The sequence below is a fragment of the Alosa alosa genome, chromosome 1 (genome assembly GCF_017589495.1).
Source record: "Alosa alosa isolate M-15738 ecotype Scorff River chromosome 1, AALO_Geno_1.1, whole genome shotgun sequence".
Lineage (NCBI taxonomy): Eukaryota > Metazoa > Chordata > Actinopteri > Clupeiformes > Clupeidae > Alosa > Alosa alosa.
This window is the reverse complement of record NC_063189.1, coordinates 43,680,305-43,699,412: the sequence shown is the minus strand read 5'-3', so window position 1 is coordinate 43,699,412 and position 19,108 is coordinate 43,680,305. Positions and strand designations below refer to the sequence as shown.

The 19,108-nt window shown below is 41.1% G+C and overlaps 1 protein-coding gene across 3 annotated transcripts in view; it reads left to right on the top strand.

Moving 5' to 3' along the window:
* The window catches only part of LOC125303828 (NXPE family member 3-like), a 108,407-nt gene extending 90,538 nt beyond the window's left edge, over positions 1-17,869 (top strand). For 2 of the 3 annotated variants that reach the window (XM_048257764.1, XM_048257778.1), the window contains 2 exons: positions 2,339-2,529; positions 9,544-10,298. In XM_048257764.1, the coding sequence (XP_048113721.1) occupies positions 2,339-2,529; positions 9,544-9,550 (198 nt within the window). In that variant the 3' untranslated portion in view covers positions 9,551-10,298. Of the gene's footprint in view, positions 1-2,338; positions 2,530-9,543; positions 10,299-17,605 lie in introns of those variants that run through there. The other variant, XR_007195120.1, reaches the window with a different exon arrangement.
* The last annotated feature ends 1,239 nt before the right edge of the window (positions 17,870-19,108 follow it).

Genomic DNA, 19,108 nt, shown 5'->3' with positions numbered 1-19,108 from the left:
TAAACAGGGTTGGAATTATAGCGCAAGCCTTTGAAGATCTCCATATGGATAAAACCAGGTAAGGAGTTAAGCACGTATCCAGAAATATTTTTGATAAGAAATTATTTATAGGCATAGGTTAGGCCTACAGTAAGTCTGTAGGCTATGGGATGGATAGCCCATCTGAATGTTTTTGGATGCCGCCTGTGATTTATTATTTTTGGGCATAGCTACGGTATAGGCTAAATCAAGGGGAAATAATGAGTACGTCTATTCTAAGGTAAAGTCCACAAAAATAGACTTGATAGGCCCGCCAAACACTGCCGAAACTTTAAGAACAAACAATATTTTGCATTCCGAACCGGTTCAGGACCGATATGTTGGTGGTGGAACGCATGCAAGAACGAAAACGTTAAACATAGGCCTACCTGAACCGTTCGGAACAGAACGTTTGAAAAATAATTTCGTTTTCAAGCCCTGACTAAAAATGCCATTATCAAGGTGATAAACAATGTAGCCTTAATACTTTGTACGGGAAGCGAACCTGCGAACACGCAAGAATGTAATTCCTTCATACCGTCTCGCTGCACGTTACACCACCACCGAATGTAAGTGACGCAGAGTAGCACGATTCCTAGAACCACACGCATGTGAAGTTAAAACATGTTTAATCGTATAATCTTCATACATTCTTTGGAGGTAGTGAATGTGTAAATCCATGCTTTGTGCACTGTCGGAAAAAAACATTTATATAGGCCTACTTCTATTTTTGAAGTTTTAGGCTACAGGTGACGAGAGCACAGGTTGACGGAACCATCTTTTTGGACTCGTTTTCCGACTGATTGTTTTTTTTGCAACACAGCTTAATTTAGCTTGAAAGTTAACCTGCTACGGAGCAGGTTAGTTCTGTGGCATAAATTCCCATGGTTACCAAGCTGGGATTCACGTTAACCTCATTAATGGAATGGAATTCTCACTAAAATTAGAGAGACTTATCGAAATAAGCCAGGTTTGGCCTTTAGCGAGGTTGATGGAATACCCCCCTGCTCCTGACCAGGTTTGGTTGGCAGCGACGCTAAAACAGAGCCACTTTTGTGTCACAGCATACTCTGGCTTTGAGCACAACATACCTCGCTAACCCACTAATCAAGCTTTGTAGTATACCCCACTGATGGGGTATGCCAATGTTATTGTTAAGAACTGGGTCTTTTGAACAGCCTCTTTCACTGTTTTTTCATGTTGAAATGTGTCTGTTTACTAAGGAGCCCGGGAGGTATCATGAAAAAAAAAGGTAAAAAAAAAAAAAAACTGAGAAAAGGTATGTACTTGGGACAAACACTGACTAGGTTTGCGAGATCTTGAGTTTGTTTTGCGAGATCAAGTTTCTTTTGCGAGATATTGACTTTCTTTTGCGAGATATTGAGTTTGTTTTGCGAAATCTCGCAAATCCATCAATGTATGAGAACCACAAACGTTCCGGAGAGCTTCAGCCACTGAAATTAGGTTGCAGTGCCTTATTTTGCCAGCAAGAGGCGAACAAGAGCAAAACTAACGAGCTGCGCATTATAAATGCAGGCCAGGCTGCAGTGTCATTGTCGGCAAAATCACTGAAAGAGACCTCAGAAGTGCGCTTACGTTACGTTTGTTAGTGATGGATCGACAAATAGCAACTTATTTTAAGATGGGGCTCAAATACAGTCTACATTAGGCTACATGTAAATTGAGCTGTAGGCTACATTATGTTAATTCAAAGATTGAAGTTAAGAGAAGGCCTAGGCTATTGTCTTTTGTCTCACTGGAAGGCTATTTTAAAACCAGGGCCGGTTCTCGGAGGGGGTTGCAAACGGAGCACCCGCACTGGACCCGGTCAGGAAGGGGGCTCAGAAAAATAAATAATCATTAAACGCTTTCTGTGGTGATTCTGCATTAAGTGCATTCAATGATGTGTCTCGCTTACCAGCTTAAGGCGTTGTTGCTTGTTGTTTCTGGCAGTTTCCCTATTGGCTGATAGTTTATTTTTAAAAATGTATCAAAAGTTACCCCTCCCCCGTAGGGAATAGTAGGCTACGTTAGCCCATCTGACTGCAAGTGTCAAGACATGAGATTATGAGATTCTGTTCTCGGTAGCAGTAGCGTAGCCAGAAATGTTCAAATGGGTGGCCATACAAACATTAATCATAGGCATGCTATATTTATGACATAAAAGTGGAATTTAGTTTACCAGCATTGTGTTGATAATTGAAGTGTCTGTAGTGGTTTGGCTGGAGTTGGTTCAGATATATACAGGTGTGTATGTGTTTTGGGTTACTCATCTTAAAGTGTGTATCTGTGTGTGTGTGTGTATTTGTCTGCTTTGCAGGATTTAAACCGCAGTGACTGGTTAGCCATGCAGCTGGATCAAATCCTCCGCGAAGTATTCCGTGATGTGGGAGTTTACATCCTGGATGTGTGGCAGATGACTGCTTGTCACTATAATGCAGACGATCTCCATCCTGCCCAAGTGATCGTCCAAAACGAAATTGACATTCTGCTCTCCATTATCTGCCCCAAGTAAGGAGGCAGGCCCATGTTATGAGAATATTGAAATATGGGATATTTACGGGAAAATATTGAAACGGGAAGACAGCAGGGAAAAAAAGCAAAAAATATGTGAGGGTTGATGGCTACGCTCTAATGTAATCGAACAGAAGTGGGGTGGGCAGAACATGGTTTAATCTGTGTCAGATGCCTTAGTGTCCTTTTAGCATAAAACGTTAATTGTTTTCTTCTTGATTAGCTACTTGCTTGTGCTGTATCTGACTTGTAATGTTACTTTGGACCAAATGACTATATGTAAATGATGTACTGGTACATGATATGACTGCTGCATGGTGTTGGGGCTGTAGCCAACATGGTGGATGGGGTGGGGGTGCAACGTTTTTCCAATATAGAATATGTGGATCTTTTTGGTGTGTGAAACTATTTTCAGACAGTCTTATTGTTGTGTATGTGGTTTCATGCACTGTGTGTGTTTATGTTCTTGTTGTTCTTAAGGCGCATTGGTGGCGTTGATGTGATTGATTGCGGTTAACTGATTGCGGTTAGTAAAAGAAAGCTTATGTTAAACCCTTCGTCTGGTCTTCATTACCAAATGCGGTATTAAGGTTGAATGTGTGTATATAATTATGATATACACAACACTTATGGTACCATACTTAAACTTTTACATTCAGCTGTGGAGTAGGCCTACCAGAAAGCTTTTAATCACAGCAGTAAAATCACACTACAGCCAATACATGTTTTGCACTTGATGTGAAAAACATAAACTGCTCAAGCATTAACGAAATTCCCAGAAAGGATTCAATAGAATGTGTCTTTTAGAAAGACACCTTAATGTTTCTATAGGTGTTTTGTTGAAAGTAAAATGTTCCAAGACCAACAAATATGTTTTTTTTTGTTTCTTAAAGAGCATTTACCTGTGTCATCTGAGCATCTTCTGAGGACCCTGACAATTTTAACAAATGAAAGTTTAACCTCTTATGGGATGGCTGAAATTCCTTGTTTTTTTTTAAAGACTCCTCTTCATCTGGTAGTTTGTGCAAAAAAGCAGCTGCCTCCTCCACTGTAAACCGGTTCTTTCCCCCAAACATGTCCACAAAACTTTGCAAAACTTCATAAAAGTTGACAAATGCTAAATAACTCCCCAAACTCGCAATTCAAAGCTTGTTCTTTGCAGCTGACGCGAGCACATTGCAACTTCTCTGGGAGCACATGGTAGGGTGCATGTGTGTATCATGGCCACAACCTAACACAACCATCATGTCATATGTCGTTTGAATCGTCTCCTTGTTGGCTAAACCGTTAGCGGGGTCTCGTAACATGGAATTGTAACTGGCTCAAGCAACTGTTGTGAAGGTGTGAAGTGAAGGTGGTCAAAATGGTATGCAGAGGCATCATTGGGTTTCCGGCTATCTATCGCAGTCTCTCGGGAACCAATTGACCTGTCGCTAAGCCCCCATTGTTACCGTGTGAAAACTCGGACAAACAAACCAGACTTGATTAGAAATACATTGTGGACAATGGCAACGGACAATATATGAAAGCAGGTTTTGAGGACGTTTTGATCGATAAGAGGATTTACTTTCCTCCAGATGCTATCAAAAGGGACTTAATTATGCTATGGAGTGGTGTATTCAAAACTTTAGAATACATACAAGGTGACAAGCACTTGTGGCGAGTAGACGTGCAAATCACCGTGCAAAAACCACTGACGTTAATGCCAGCTAGCGAGCTAGTGGAAGATTGAAACTAAGATATGTTAGGTTACGTTAATATTTGATGTAGTAAGAATATAGTAGTTGGTTAATGAGCATTTTCATCTTGGGATTTAACAGGGAACCTGTGCCCATGTTGTTGGCTTAGTAGCCTACATTACATCGAGCTGTTGCAAACGCGAGACGCCTTGTAGCAGGGCTGGACTGGGACTAAAAATGGCCTGGCATTTTTGGCCATGGCGCCCACCATGATTATTTATACGATATACTGAGGCACACAACATACCAGAGGATACAGTATATGCGCACATTTATCATCCATTTCGGGAAAGCAATGTTTCACTGATATTACATGATAGTAATAACTGTAAGCTGTAAAACCTTCAAACTATAACTTTATGGCAAGCTAAAATAACACTGTAAGTTGGACAGTGAGTCTACTCATAGCATTATTTGACGAGGTTGTGCACAAAACTCTACTATTATTATGCATGTTTTAAGTCTGACTGAATAAAATGAGTCCTGTAATTATTTCCTATGTTGAGCATTTACACGCTTTTAGCCTACAATCTCCCCAGATACTATCAAGTGAAGATACACACATCCCAAAACATTTTCATTGTTACGGGCTATCAGAATTTATGTGTCATTCTATTGTCTTTCTGAGTGCGTGTGTGTGTAGCCTACGTGTGTGTACCTGCCTGTATGCGCAGAGAAATGTGATAGGTTTGCTTATTGTACTGCGTCAAGATTGACAACAATTTCGACCAATCATGACTGACTTTAGATCTCAAAAAGTTGAGTGCGTTCTGAGGCCGACCAGTCGTTGATTTGTTGTGGATAATTTATTTAATTTTTTCTCTTCTCGCGTCGGCGACAATCGGATAGCGCAATGTAAAATGCAGATGGCTTCTTTGCTACTGGTGCATGTTGCAGAGAAACGCCAAATGCATGTCAATCGAAAGCGGAGGAGCATGTGGTCACCCAGCCCTCCACACACACACACAACAGCCCTCCCTGCATGAAACGTCCCTCTTCATTCTGCTAACATTTACAGTAGCTATTCTGACCTCTTCCTCAATTTGTCCCTGCTGGGTAAAGTCTCTCTCCTCCTCCTCCGTAACGTCTTTCCCCACCTCCTCCGAATCCACTTCTCCTTCCTCTGTCACTACACTGCACATCAAACGTAACGTCTCTCTCCTCCTCCTCCCATCCACCTGTACTTCGCCTTCCTCTGTGTTACTACACTGCACATCAAAGCTGTGTTCCACTTCAGCCTGTGCACTCGATGTCGATGGCCCTGCACCCGCTGTAACAGTCGACCTTTGGGGTGAACATTTCTGTGATTTTGACACATTTTGCTGTGTCCACTTGTAGGCTTTTTAGCTTTTTGTCTCGCAGCTTCTGTGCGCCCCTCTTGCGCTTTTGTGGTTTATTAGGCCTGCTATCCATTTTCACAATTTCACAGTCGGAAACTCACTTCTCTCCGTGGTCAGACAGCTCAAATGGCAAAATTTGATAACCCTGGGAGGGGAGGGCTGAGAGATGTCATTGGACTAGCCCAATGTCCGTCAAGAAAATCAACCAATGGGCCGCGTTTAGTGTCTCAAATACCGTCGCGGGTGGATATTTTTGTTTAATTATTATTAGCCTAAATTATGACAGCCCCGCCCAAAATGTAATGCGTCGCCCACCGGCATTGCCCGGTACGCCCGATGGCCAGTCCATGCCTGTCCTGTAGGCTACTGTTGATGAAAATATACCCCGTTTTCTAGCCTTGCGGGGTACCGGCTATCAGTATTACACATCCCCCATGCAAAACGTTTGACCATGGTTATCCGTTGGGGTTTTTTGAGTTAAAACTCTATAAATAACCATTAATTTGTCATTTTATGCCTGCTCCCTGTTGTTTCCTATGGAGTTGTCCGAGCTGATGTCCGAGTTTCGTTGAGGCTGGACTGTCATTGGCTCATCAGCGTTCTAAGGGTGGCGCTTAGCGACAGGTCAATTCGCTCGTAAGAGGTCGGGTTTAATTTGGAAGACGTCGGAGAACAACACAGACACGTGCTTTCAGCGTCAGAAGTCTCGTAAGGAGTCAGGCGCACTCCAATAAGGACATTGGTTCAATAGCCCAACCCGGGCTGCACATTTAGCAGAAAATAGCTGGTGGTGTGTGTAAAAATTAGTACCCCCAAAAGAAATGGCTAGCCCCGCTATACTGGAAAAATATTCATTCATTTATTCCCCAATCATATAAATGCTAATAATGTCAAAGTAATTTTAAAATAATAAAATATTAATTTCTTAACAAATACTGCTAATTTGATGCTGTTTAACTCATTTATCAATGGCTCACTGTCACTTTAAGCATTGTGTCCACATGTTTAGTTCTCATAATTTTGCCAGCTTCACTCAGATATAGCCTATGGCTGGTGCTTTGCCTATGGCTGTGCCCTGTCACAGTTAAAAAATAGCGAGCAGCCTATGATAACCAAATGAAATGCTCGGCGGGCCGGATTAAAGTGTGTGGCTGGCCGGATAGGGCCCAGAAACTGCCTAAAAAGTTTGTCAATCAATGTAGAGCTCAGTGAAAATTTAAAACATGCAGAACATGCTGTAGATGTATTATCTTCTCTGCACTATTTGTCAAAGGTGGGGGGATTGTAGCCGTCTGTTAACTTCACTGTGGCTGAAATCCCAATGGGATCATAAAGCAACATTTGCATATAGCTGGCAGGGGAGATAGAGAGGTGTCCCATTATCCACAAATTATTCACAGTTTAAGGTAATTTTCCCAAATGGATAAAGATACTGTAGACTTAAGTACAGAAGGATAGCACCAACTAATTGTTTAGACATGGGTAAAATGATTGCTAAAAGTAGGACGCAGACATATTACAGAGACCATGGTTTTGCTTGGCTCATTCTTCCAGGAATTCTTCCAGTCTCCTGAAATAAAAGAATATCATGAACACTACAGGTGGGTCTCAAAAAAATAGAATGTTGTGGAAAAGTTCATTTCCTCCCCATTTCTTCCATTTAAACTTTAGTTCAAAAGTGGATCTTTCATATATTCTAGATTCGTTAAATATAAAGTGAAATATTTCAAGCCATTTTTTGTTGTAATCTTGATGATTACGGCTTACAGGTCATGAAAACCAAAAATGAGTATCTCAAAATACACTTTATATCTAATGAATCTAGAATATATGAACGATCAACTTTTTGAACTAAATTAGGGGGTAACTTTTCCACGATATTCTACTTTTTTAAGACCCACCTCTATACATGTTTTACAAGAATCTTTCTGGTAATTGAATGTATTGATCATCCGTCTTTGATTTCCACTATTTAAGGGATTCTACTCTCCATGTTAGTGAGTCCCCCACTTTCTTTCTAACTACTGACACATGCAATTGTATGCACACATTTTGTTATTTTCTTACAATAGATTTTTTGATTAACCTTATCTCTGTTTTCTAATCTAATCTAATCTTACTGAGCTGGCTGTAACACATACCTAAATCGGATATACAAGTTCAGCCTCTTTTTCAATCACTCTTTATTTGATATTAGTGTAGTGAATGTGACATACATAATTCACCCTTGTTGTTACCGTTCATTATGAACACAGCACTTTGTTCTTCACGTGGTTCTTCATGCAGTGATAAACTTAATATGTTATGCATGTCATTTACTGTCCTTAGTCTCTTCATGTAAGTATGATTGTTCAGGGATTGCGGCCCCTTTAAATGTTCTGAATGTGTAATGACGTTGAGTCCCATGCCTGTTTTGTTGCTGGACAGTGCCATTTTTGATTTCAGTGTTTTTCCTACGAAAATAAACAACATACGCATTTGTGTGCTCAACGTGTATTTGTGTATTACGCATTTGTGTGCTCAACGGTATAAGCCAGGTTTGGCCTTTAGCGAGGTTGATGGAATACCCCCCTGCTCCTGACCAGGTTTGGTTGGCAGCGACGCTAAAACAGAGCCACTTTTGTGTCACAGCATACTCTGGCTTTGAGCACAACATACCTCGCTAACCCACTAATCAAGCTTTGTAGTATACCCCACTGATGGGGTATGCCAATGTTATTGTTAAGAACTGGGTCTTTTGAACAGCCTCTTTCACTGTTTTTTCATGTTGAAATGTGTCTGTTTACTAAGGAGCCCGGGAGGTATCATGGAAAAAAAAGGGAAAAAAAAAAAAACTGAGAAAAGGTATGTACTTGGGACAAACACTGACTAGGTTTGCGAGATCTTGAGTTTGTTTTGCGAGATCTCAAGTTTCTTTTGCGAGATATTGAGTTTCTTTTGCGAGATATTGACTTTCTTTTGCGAGATCTCGAGTTTCTTTTGCGAGATATTGAGTTTGTTTTGCGAGATCTCGCAAATCCATCAATGTATGAGAACCACAAACGTTCCGGAGAGCTTCAGCCACTGAAATTAGGTTGCAGTGCCTTATTTTGCCAGCAAGAGGCGAACAAGAGCAAAACTAACGAGCTGCGCACATAAATGCAGGCCAGGCTGCAGTGTCATTGTCGGCGAAATCACTGAAAGAGACCTCAGAAGTGCGCTTACGTTACGTTTGTTAGTGATGGATCGACAAATAGCAACTTATTTTAAGATGGGGCTCAAATACAGTCTACATTAGGCTACATGTAAATTGAGCTGTAAGCTACATTATGTTAATTCAAAGATTGAAGTTAAGAGAAGGCCTAGGCTATTGTCTTTTGCTCCGACTGGAAGGCTATTTTAAAACCAGGGCCGGTTCTCGGAGGGGGGGTTGCAACGGGAGCACCCGCACTGGACCCGGTCAGGAAGGGGGGCTCAGAAAAATAAATAATCATTAAACGCTTTCTGTGGTGATTCTGCATTAAGTGCATTCAATGATGTGTCTCGCTTACCAGCTTAAGGCGTTGTTGCTTGTTGTTTCTGGCAGTTTCCCTATTGGCTGATAGTTTATTTTTAAAAATGTATCAAAAGTTACCCCTCCCCCGTAGGGAATAGTAGGCTACGTTAGCCCATCTGACTGCAAGTGTCAAGACATGAGATTATGAGATTCTGTTCTCGGTAGCAGTAGCGTAGCCAGAAATGTTCAAATGGGTGGCCATACAAACATTAATCATAGGCATGCTATATTTATGACATAAAAGTGGAATTTAGTTTACCAGCATTGTGTTGATAATTGAAGTGTCTGTAGTGGTTTGGCTGGAGTTGGTTCAGATATATACAGGTGTGTATGTGTTTTGGGTTACTCATCTTAAAGTGTGTATCTGTGTGTGTGTGTGTATTTGTCTGCTTTGCAGGATTTAAACCGCAGTGACTGGTTAGCCATGCAGCTGGATCAAATCCTCCGCGAAGTATTCCGTGATGTGGGAGTTTACATCCTGGATGTGTGGCAGATGACTGCTTGTCACTATAATGCAGACGATCTCCATCCTGCCCAAGTGATCGTCCAAAACGAAATTGACATTCTGCTCTCCATTATCTGCCCCAAGTAAGGAGGCAGGCCCATGTTATGAGAATATTGAAATATGGGATATTTACGGGAAAATATTGAAACGGGAAGACAGCAGGGAAAAAAGCAAAAAATATGTGAGGGTTGATGGCTACGCTCTAATGTAATCGAACAGAAGTGGGGTGGGCAGAACATGGTTTAATCTGTGTCAGATGCCTTAGTGTCCTTTTTTGCATAAAACGTTAATTGTTTTCTTCTTGATTAGCTACTTGCTTGTGCTGTATCTGACTTGTACGTTACTTTGGACCAAATGACTATATGTAAATGATGTACTGGTACATGATATGACTGCTGCATGGTGTTGGGGCTGTAGCCAACATGGTGGATGGGGTGGGGGTGCAACGTTTTTCCAATATAGAATATGTGGATCTTTTTGGTGTGTGAAACTATTTTCAGACAGTCTTATTGTTGTGTATGTGGTTTCATGCACTGTGTGTGTTTATGTTCTTGTTGTTCTTGCTGCGCATTGGTGGCGTTGATGTGATTGATTGCGGTTAACTGATTGCGGTTAGTAAAAGAAAGCTTATGTTAAACCCTTCGTCTGGTCTTCATTACCAAATGCGGTATTAAGGTTGAATGTGTGTATATAATTATGATATACACAACACTTATGGTACCATACTTAAACTTTTACATTCAGCTGTGGAGTAGGCCTACCAGAAAGCTTTTAATCACAGCAGTAAAATCACACTCCAGCCAATACATGTTTTGCACTTGATGTGAAAAACATAAACTGCTCAAGCATTAACGAAATTCCCAGAAAGGATTCAATAGAATGTGTCTTTTAGAAAGACACCTTAATGTTTCTATAGGTGTTTTGTTGAAAGTAAAATGTTCCAAGACCAACAAATATGTTTTTTTTGTTTCTTAAAGAGCATTTACCTGTGTCATCTGAGCATCTTCTGAGGACCCTGACAATTTTAACAAATGGAAGTTTAACCTCTTATGGGATGGCTGAAATTCCTTGTTTTTTTTTAAAGACTCCTCTTCATCTGGTAGTTTGTGCAAAAAAGCAGCTGCCTCCTCCACTGTAAACCGGTTCTTTCCCCCAAACATGTCCACAAAACTTTGCAAAACTTCATAAAAGTTGACAAATGCTAAATAACTCCCCAAACTCGCAATTCAAAGCTTGTTCTTTGCAGCTGACGCGAGCACATTGCAACTTCTCTGGGAGCACATGGTAGGGTGCATGTGTGTATCATGGCCACAACCTAACACAACCATCATGTCATATGTCATTTGAATCGTCTCCTTGTTGGCTAAACCGTTAGCGGGGTCTCGTAACATGGAATTGTAACTGGCTCAAGCAACTGTTGATCAAAGTGAAGGTGGTCAAAATGGTATGCAGAGGCATCATTGGGTTTCCGGCTATCTATCGCAGTCTCTCGGGAACCAATTGACCTGTCGCTAAGCCCCCATTGTTACCGTGTGAAAACTCGGACAAACAAACCAGACTTGATTAGAAATACATTGTGGACAATGGCAACGGACAATATATGAAAGCAGGCTTTGAGGACGTTTTGATCGATAAGAGGATTTACTTTCCTCCAGATGCTATCAAAAGGGACTTAATTATGCTATGGAGTGGTGTATTCAAAACTTTAGAATACATACAAGGTGACAAGCACTTGTGGCGAGTAGACGTGCAAATCACCGTGCAAAAACCACTGACGTTAATGCCAGCTAGCTAGTGGAAGATTGAAACTAAGATATGTTAGGTTACGTTAATATTTGATGTAGTAAGAATATAGTAGTTGGTTAATGAGCATTTTCATCTTGGGATTTAACAGGGAACCTGTGCCCATGTTGTTGGCTTAGTAGCCTACATTACATCGAGCTGTTGCAAACGCGAGAGACGTCCTGTAGCAGGGCTGGACTGGGACTAAAAAATGGCCCGGGCATTTTTGGCCATGGCGGCCCACCATGATTATTTATACGATATACTGAGGCACACAACATACCAGAGGATACAGTATATGCGCACATTTATCATCCATTTCGGGAAAGCAATGTTTCACTGATATTACATGATAGTAATAACTGTAAGCTGTAAAACCTTCAAACTATAACTTTATGGCAAGCTAAAATAACACTGTAAGTTGGACAGTGAGTCTACTCATAGCATTATTTGACGAGGTTGTGCACAAAACTCTACTATTATTATGCATGTTTTAAGTCTGACTGAATAAAATGAGTCCTGTAATTATTTCCTATGTTGAGCATTTACACGCTTTTAGCCTACAATCTCCCCAGATACTATCAAGTGAAGATACACACATCCCAAAACATTTTCATTGTTACGGGCTATCAGAATTTATGTGTCATTCTATTGTCTTTCTGAGTGCGTGCGTGTGTAGCCTACGTGTGTGTACCTGCCTGTATGCGCACAGAAATGTGATAGGTTTGCTTATTGTACTGCGTCAAGATTGACAACAATTTCGACCAATCATGACTGACTTTAGATCTCAAAAAGTTGAGTGCGTTCTGAGGCCGACCAGTCGTTGATTTGTTGTGGATAATTTATTTAATTTTTTCTTCTCCGCGTCGACGACAATCGGATAGCGCAATGTAAAATGCAGATGGCTTCTTTGCTACTGGTGCATGTTGCAGAGAAACGCTCAAATGCATGTCAATCGAAAGCGGAGGAGCATGTGGTCACCCAGCCCTCCACACACACACACACAACAGCCCTCCCTGCATGAAACGTCCCTCTTCATTCTGCTAACATTTACAGTAGCTATTCTGACCTCTTCCTCAATTTGTCCCTGCTGGGTAAAGTCTCTCCTCCTCCTCCTCCGTAACGTCTTTCCCCACCTCCTCCGAATCCACTTCTCCTTCCTCTGTCACTACACTGCACATCAAACGTAACGTCTCTCTCCTCCTCCTCCAGAATCCACCTGTACTTCGCCTTCCTCTGTGTTACTACACTGCACATCAAAGCTGTGTTCCACTTCAGCCTGTGCACTCGATGTCGATGGCCCTGCACCCGCTGTAACAGTCGACCTTGGGGTGAACATTTCTGTGATTTTGACACATTTTGCTGTGTCCACTTGTAGGCTTTTTAGCTTTTTGTCTCGCAGCTTCTGTGCGCCCCTCTTGCGCTTTTGTGGTTTATTAGGCCTGCTATCCATTTTCACAATTTCACAGTCGGAAACTCACTTCTCTCCGTGGTCAGACAGCTCAAATGGCAAAATTTGATAACCCTGGGAGGGGAGGGCTGAGAGATGTCATTGGACTAGCCCAATGTCCGTCAAAGAAAATCAACCAATGGGCCGCGTTTAGTCTTAAATACCGTCGCGGTGGATATTTTTGTTTAATTATTATTAGCCTAAATTATGACAGCCCCGGCCCAAAAATGTGCGTCGGCCCACCGGGCATTGCCCGGTACGCCCGATGGCCAGTCCATGCCTGTCCTGTAGGCTACTGTTGATGAAAATATACCCCGTTTTCTAGCCTTACGGGGTACCGGCTATCAGTATTACACATCCCCATGCAAAACGTTTGACCATGGTTATCTGTTGGGGTTTTGAGTTAAAACTCTATAAATAACCATTAATTTGTCATTTTATGCCTGCTCCCTGTTGTTTCCTATGGAGTTGTCCGAGCTGATGTCCGAGTTCCGTTGAGGCTGGACTGTCATTGGCTCATCAGCGTTCTAAGGGTGGCGCTTAGCGACAGGTCAATTCGCTCGTAAGAGGTCGGGTTTAATTTGGAAGACGTCGGAGAACAACACAGACACGTGCTTTCAGCGTCAGAAGTCTCGTGTAAGGAGTCAGACGCACTCCAATAAGGACATTGGTTCAATAGCCCAACCCGGGCTGCACATTTAGCAGAAAATAGCTGGTGGTGTGTGTAAAAATTAGTACCCCCAAAAGAAATGGCTAGCCCCGCTATACTGGAAAAATATTCATTCAATTCGCGGCGCCTCTGGGGCAACACAGAGCAAATAACCTCTGTATATCTCGTGAAAGCCACCGCGAACTCAGGGAAGGACAATATGCGAGTGGCGGGGCCTGCGGACTTGAGTGTTAACGTAACTGGACCGCTCTTAATGTCCCTGGTTTGATACAGATCTGACAGAGACGAAAGGGAGGGAATAAAAATCAATATCTGCATGAGTACTGCTGAGGCCAAAGTGTAGGCGGGCAAACGGAAGAGGCGCTGGCCTCTGTCGAGCCCGTATGGGGAACGGACACCTGGGGATAGACACTATAGGGGTGGCTGACTGACTGAGTGTGAGCAATTTGACGCGGCCGCCCACGACTGGGAGCAGCGGGACCAGGAAGAGCGGGTGGAGTGGGAGGAATGACTGAAGAGTCATCCTCGAAATCACTACCGGAGGCATGTGAGTTGAGCTCCATAATAACTAAGCTTAGTCACGTCTTTTGCGAGCAGAGTAGCACGTCTTTGCGAGCAAAATCACACTGATGCTGCAACTTCGGCAGGTAGACTGTGAATAAGTAGCCTGACTAATTGAAGAGGGAGGCGTGGCAAATTCCGTCATGCTCCTTCCGAACTTCCGTTTGTAAACGCCATTATAACAGTTATATTGCACTATATTTTGTGGATAAATTGGTTCTAAAATAAATATAAAGCATTGTTATTGGTGAAAGGTTGTTTTATTAGCATAATTGTTCAAAATTGATTTCATAAAGAGTTATTTTTTTTGATAATAACTAAATCTTTATCATGGATATATATATATATATATATATATATATATATATATATATATATATATATATATATATATATATATGATATCATATAAATGCTAATAATGTCAAAGTAATTTTAAAATAATAAAATATTAATTTCTTAACAAATACTGCTAATTTGATGCTGTTTAACTCATTTATCAATGGCTCACTGTCACTTTAAGCATTGTGTCCACATGTTTAGTTCTCATAATTTTGCCAGCTTCACTCAGATATAGCCTATGGCTGGTGCTTTGCCTATGGCTGTGCCCTGTCACAGTTAAAAAATAGCGAGCAGCCTATGATAAACAAAATCAAGGGCCGGATTAAAGTGTGTGGCTGGCGGGATAGGCCCAGAAAACTGCCTAAAAAGTTTGTCAATCAATGTAGAGCTCAGTGAAAATTTAGAACATGCAGAACATGCTGTAGATGTATTATCTTCTCTGCACTATTTGTCAAAGGTGGGGGGATTGTAGCCGTCTGTTAACTTCACTGTGGCTGAAATCCCAATGGGATCATAAAACAACATTTGCATATAGCTGGCAGGGGATCAATCTCTAATTTCCATCAGAGAAATGTGTGTGTGTGAGGAGAGATATAGAGGTGTCCCATTATCCACAAATTATTCACAGTTTAAGGTAATTTTCCCAAATGGATAAAGATACTGTAGACTTAAGTACAGAAGGATAGCACCAACTAATTGTTTAGACATGGGTAAAATGATTGCTAAAAGTAGGACGCAGACATATTACAGAGACCATGGTTTTGCTTGGCTCATTCTTCCAGGAATTCTTCCAGTCTCCTGAAACAAAAGAATATCATGAACACTACAGGTGGGTCTCAAAAAAATAGAATATTGTGGAAAAGTTCATTTCCTCCCCTAAACTTTAGTTCAAAAGTGGATCTTTCATATATTCTAGATTCGTTAAATATAAAGTGAAATATTTCAAGCCATTTTTTGTTGTAATCTTGATGATTACGGCTTACAGGTCATGAAAACCAAAAATGAGTATCTCAAAATACACTTTATATCTAATGAATCTAGAATATATGAACGATCAACTTTTTGAACTAAATTAGGGGGTAACTTTTCCACGATATTCTACTTTTTTAAGACCCACCTCTATACATGTTTTACAAGAATCTTTCTGGTAATTGAATGTATTGATCATCCGTCTTTGATTTCCACTATTTAAGGGATTCTACTCTCCATGTTAGTGAGTCCCCCACTTTCTTTCTAACTACTGACACATGCAATTGTATGCACACATTTTGTTATTTTCTTACAATAGATTTTTTGATTAACCTTATCTCTGTTTTCTAATCTAATCTAATCTTACTGAGCTGGCTGTAACACATACCTAAATCGGATATACAAGTTCAGCCTCTTTTTCAATTACTCTTTATTTGATATTAGTGTAGTGAATGTGACATACATAATTCACCCTTGTTGTTACCGTTCATTATGAACACAGCACTTTGTTCTTCACGTGGTTCTTCATGCAGTGATAAACTTAATATGTTATGCATGTCATTTACTGTCCTTAGTCTCTTCATGTAAGTATGATTGTTCAGGGATTGGCGCCCCTTTAAATGTTCTGAATGTGTAATGACGTTGAGTCCCATGCCTGTTTTGTTGCTGGACAGTGCCATTTTGATTTCAGTGTTTTTCCTACGAAAATAAACAACATAATGATTTATGTGCTCAACGGTATTTGTGTATTACGATTTGTGTGCTCAACGTATGTATAAAGCCAGGTTTGGCCTTTAGCGAGGTTGATGGAATACCCCCCTGCTCCTGACCAGGTTTGGTTGGCAGCGACGCTAAAACAGAGCCACTTTTGTGTCACAGCATACTCTGGCTTTGAGCACAACATACCTCGCTAACCCACTAATCAAGCTTTGTAGTATACCCCACTGATGGGGTATGCCAATGTTATTGTTAAGAACTGGGTCTTTTGAACAGCCTCTTTCACTGTTTTTTCATGTTGAAATGTGTCTGTTTACTAAGGAGCCCGGGAGGTATCATGAAAAAAAGGGAAAAAAAAAAAACTGAGAAAAGGTATGTACTTGGGACAAACACTGACTAGGTTTGCGAGATCTTGAGTTTGTTTTGCGAGATCTCAAGTTTCTTTTGCGAGATATTGAGTTTCTTTTGCGAGATATTGACTTTCTTTTGCGAGATCTCGAGTTTCTTTTGCGAGATATTGAGTTTGTTTTGCGAGATCTCGCAAATCCATCAATGTATGAGAACCACAAACGTTCCGGAGAGCTTCAGCCACTGAAATTAGGTTGCAGTGCCTTATTTTGCCAGCAAGAGGCGAACAAGAGCAAAACTAACGAGCTGCGCACATAAATGCAGGCCAGGCTGCAGTGTCATTGTCGGCGAAATCACTGAAAGAGACCTCAGAAGTGCGCTTACGTTACGTTTGTTAGTGATGGATCGACAAATAGCAACTTATTTTAAGATGGGGCTCAAATACAGTCTACATTAGGCTACATGTAAATTGAGCTGTAAGCTACATTATGTTAATTCAAAGATTGAAGTTAAGAGAAGGCCTAGGCTATTGTCTTTTGCTCCGACTGGAAGGCTATTTTAAAACCAGGGCCGGTTCTCGGAGGGGGGGTTGCAACGGGAGCACCCGCACTGGACCCGGTCAGGAAGGGGGCTCAGAAAAATAAATAATCATTAAACGCTTTCTGTGGTGATTCTGCATTAAGTGCATTCAATGATGTGTCTCGCTTACCAGCTTAAGGCGTTGTTGCTTGTTGTTTCTGGCAGTTTCCCTATTGGCTGATAGTTTATTTTTAAAAATGTATCAAAAGTTACCCCTCCCCCGTAGGGAATAGTAGGCTACGTTAGCCCATCTGACTGCAAGTGTCAAGACATGAGATTATGAGATTCTGTTCTCGGTAGCAGTAGCGTAGCCAGAAATGTTCAAATGGGTGGCCATACAAACATTAATCATAGGCATGCTATATTTATGACATAAAAGTGGAATTTAGTTTACCAGCATTGTGTTGATAATTGGAAGTGTCTGTAGTGGTTTGGCTGGAGTTGGTTCAGATATATACAGGTGTGTATGTGTTTTGGGTTACCTCATCTTAAAGTGTGTATCTGTGTGTGTGTGTGTGTATTTGTCTGCTTTGCAGGATTTAAACCGCAGTGACTGGTTAGCCATGCAGCTGGATCAAATCCTCCGCGAAGTATTCCGTGATGTGGGAGTTTACATCCTGGATGTGTGGCAGATGACTGCTTGTCACTATAATGCAGACGATCTCCATCCTGCCCAAGTGATCGTCCAAAACGAAATTGACATTCTGCTCTCCATTATCTGCCCCAAGTAAGGAGGCAGGCCCATGTTATGAGAATATTGAAATATGGGATATTTACGGGAAAATATTGAAACGGGAAGACAGCAGGAAAAAAAAGCAAAAATATGTGAGGGTTGATGGCTACGCTCTAATGTAATCGAACAGAAGTGGGGTGGGCAGAACATGGTTTAATCTGTGTCAGATGCCTTAGTGTCCTTTTTAGCATAAAACGTTAATTGTTTTCTTCTTGATTAGCTACTTGCTTGTGCTGTATCTGACTTGTACGTTACTTTGGACCAAATGACTATATGTAAATGATGTACTGGTACATGATATGACTGCTGCATGGTGTTGGGGCTGTAGCCAACATGGTGGATGGGGTGGGGGTGCAACGTTTTTCCAATATAGAATATGTGGATCTTTTTGGTGTGTGAAACTATTTTCAGACAGTCTTATTGTTGTGTATGTGGTTTCATGCACTGTGTGTGTTTATGTTCTTGTTGTTCTTGCTGCGCATTGGTGGCGTTGATGTGATTGATTGCGGTTAACTGATTGCGGTTAGTAAAAGAAAGCTTATGTTAAACCCTTCGTCTGGTCTTCATTACCAAATGCGGTATTAAGGTTGAATGTGTGTATATAATTATGATATACACAACACTTATGGTACCATACTTAAACTTTTACATTCAGCTGTGGAGTAGGCCTACCAGAAAGCTTTTAATCACAGCAGTAAAATCACACTCCAGCCAATACATGTTTTGCACTTGATGTGAAAAACATAAACTGCTCAAGCATTAACGAAATTCCCAGAAAGGATTCAATAGAATGTGTCTTTTAGAAAGACACCTTAATGTTTCTATAGGTGTTTTGTTGAAAGTAAAATGTTCCAAGACCAACAAATATGTTTTTTTGTTTCTTAAAGAGCATTTACCTGTGTCATCTGAGCATCTTCTGAGGACCCTGACAATTTTAACAAATGGAAGTTTAACCTCTTATGGGATGGCTGAAATTCCTTGTTTTTTTTTAAAGACTCCTCTTCATCTGGTAGTTTGTGCAAAAAAGCAGCTGCCTCCTCCACTGTAAACCGGTTCTTTCCCCCAAACATGTCCACAAAACTTTGCAAAACTTCATAAAAGTTGACAAATGCTAAATAACTCCCCAAACTCGCAATTCAAAGCTTGTTCTTTGCAGCTGACGCGAGCACATTGCAACTTCTCTGGGAGCACATGGTAGGGTGCATGTGTGTATCATGGCCACAACCTAACACAACCATCATGTCATATGTCATTTGAATCGTCTCCTTGTTGGCTAAACCGTTAGCGGGGTCTCGTAACATGGAAT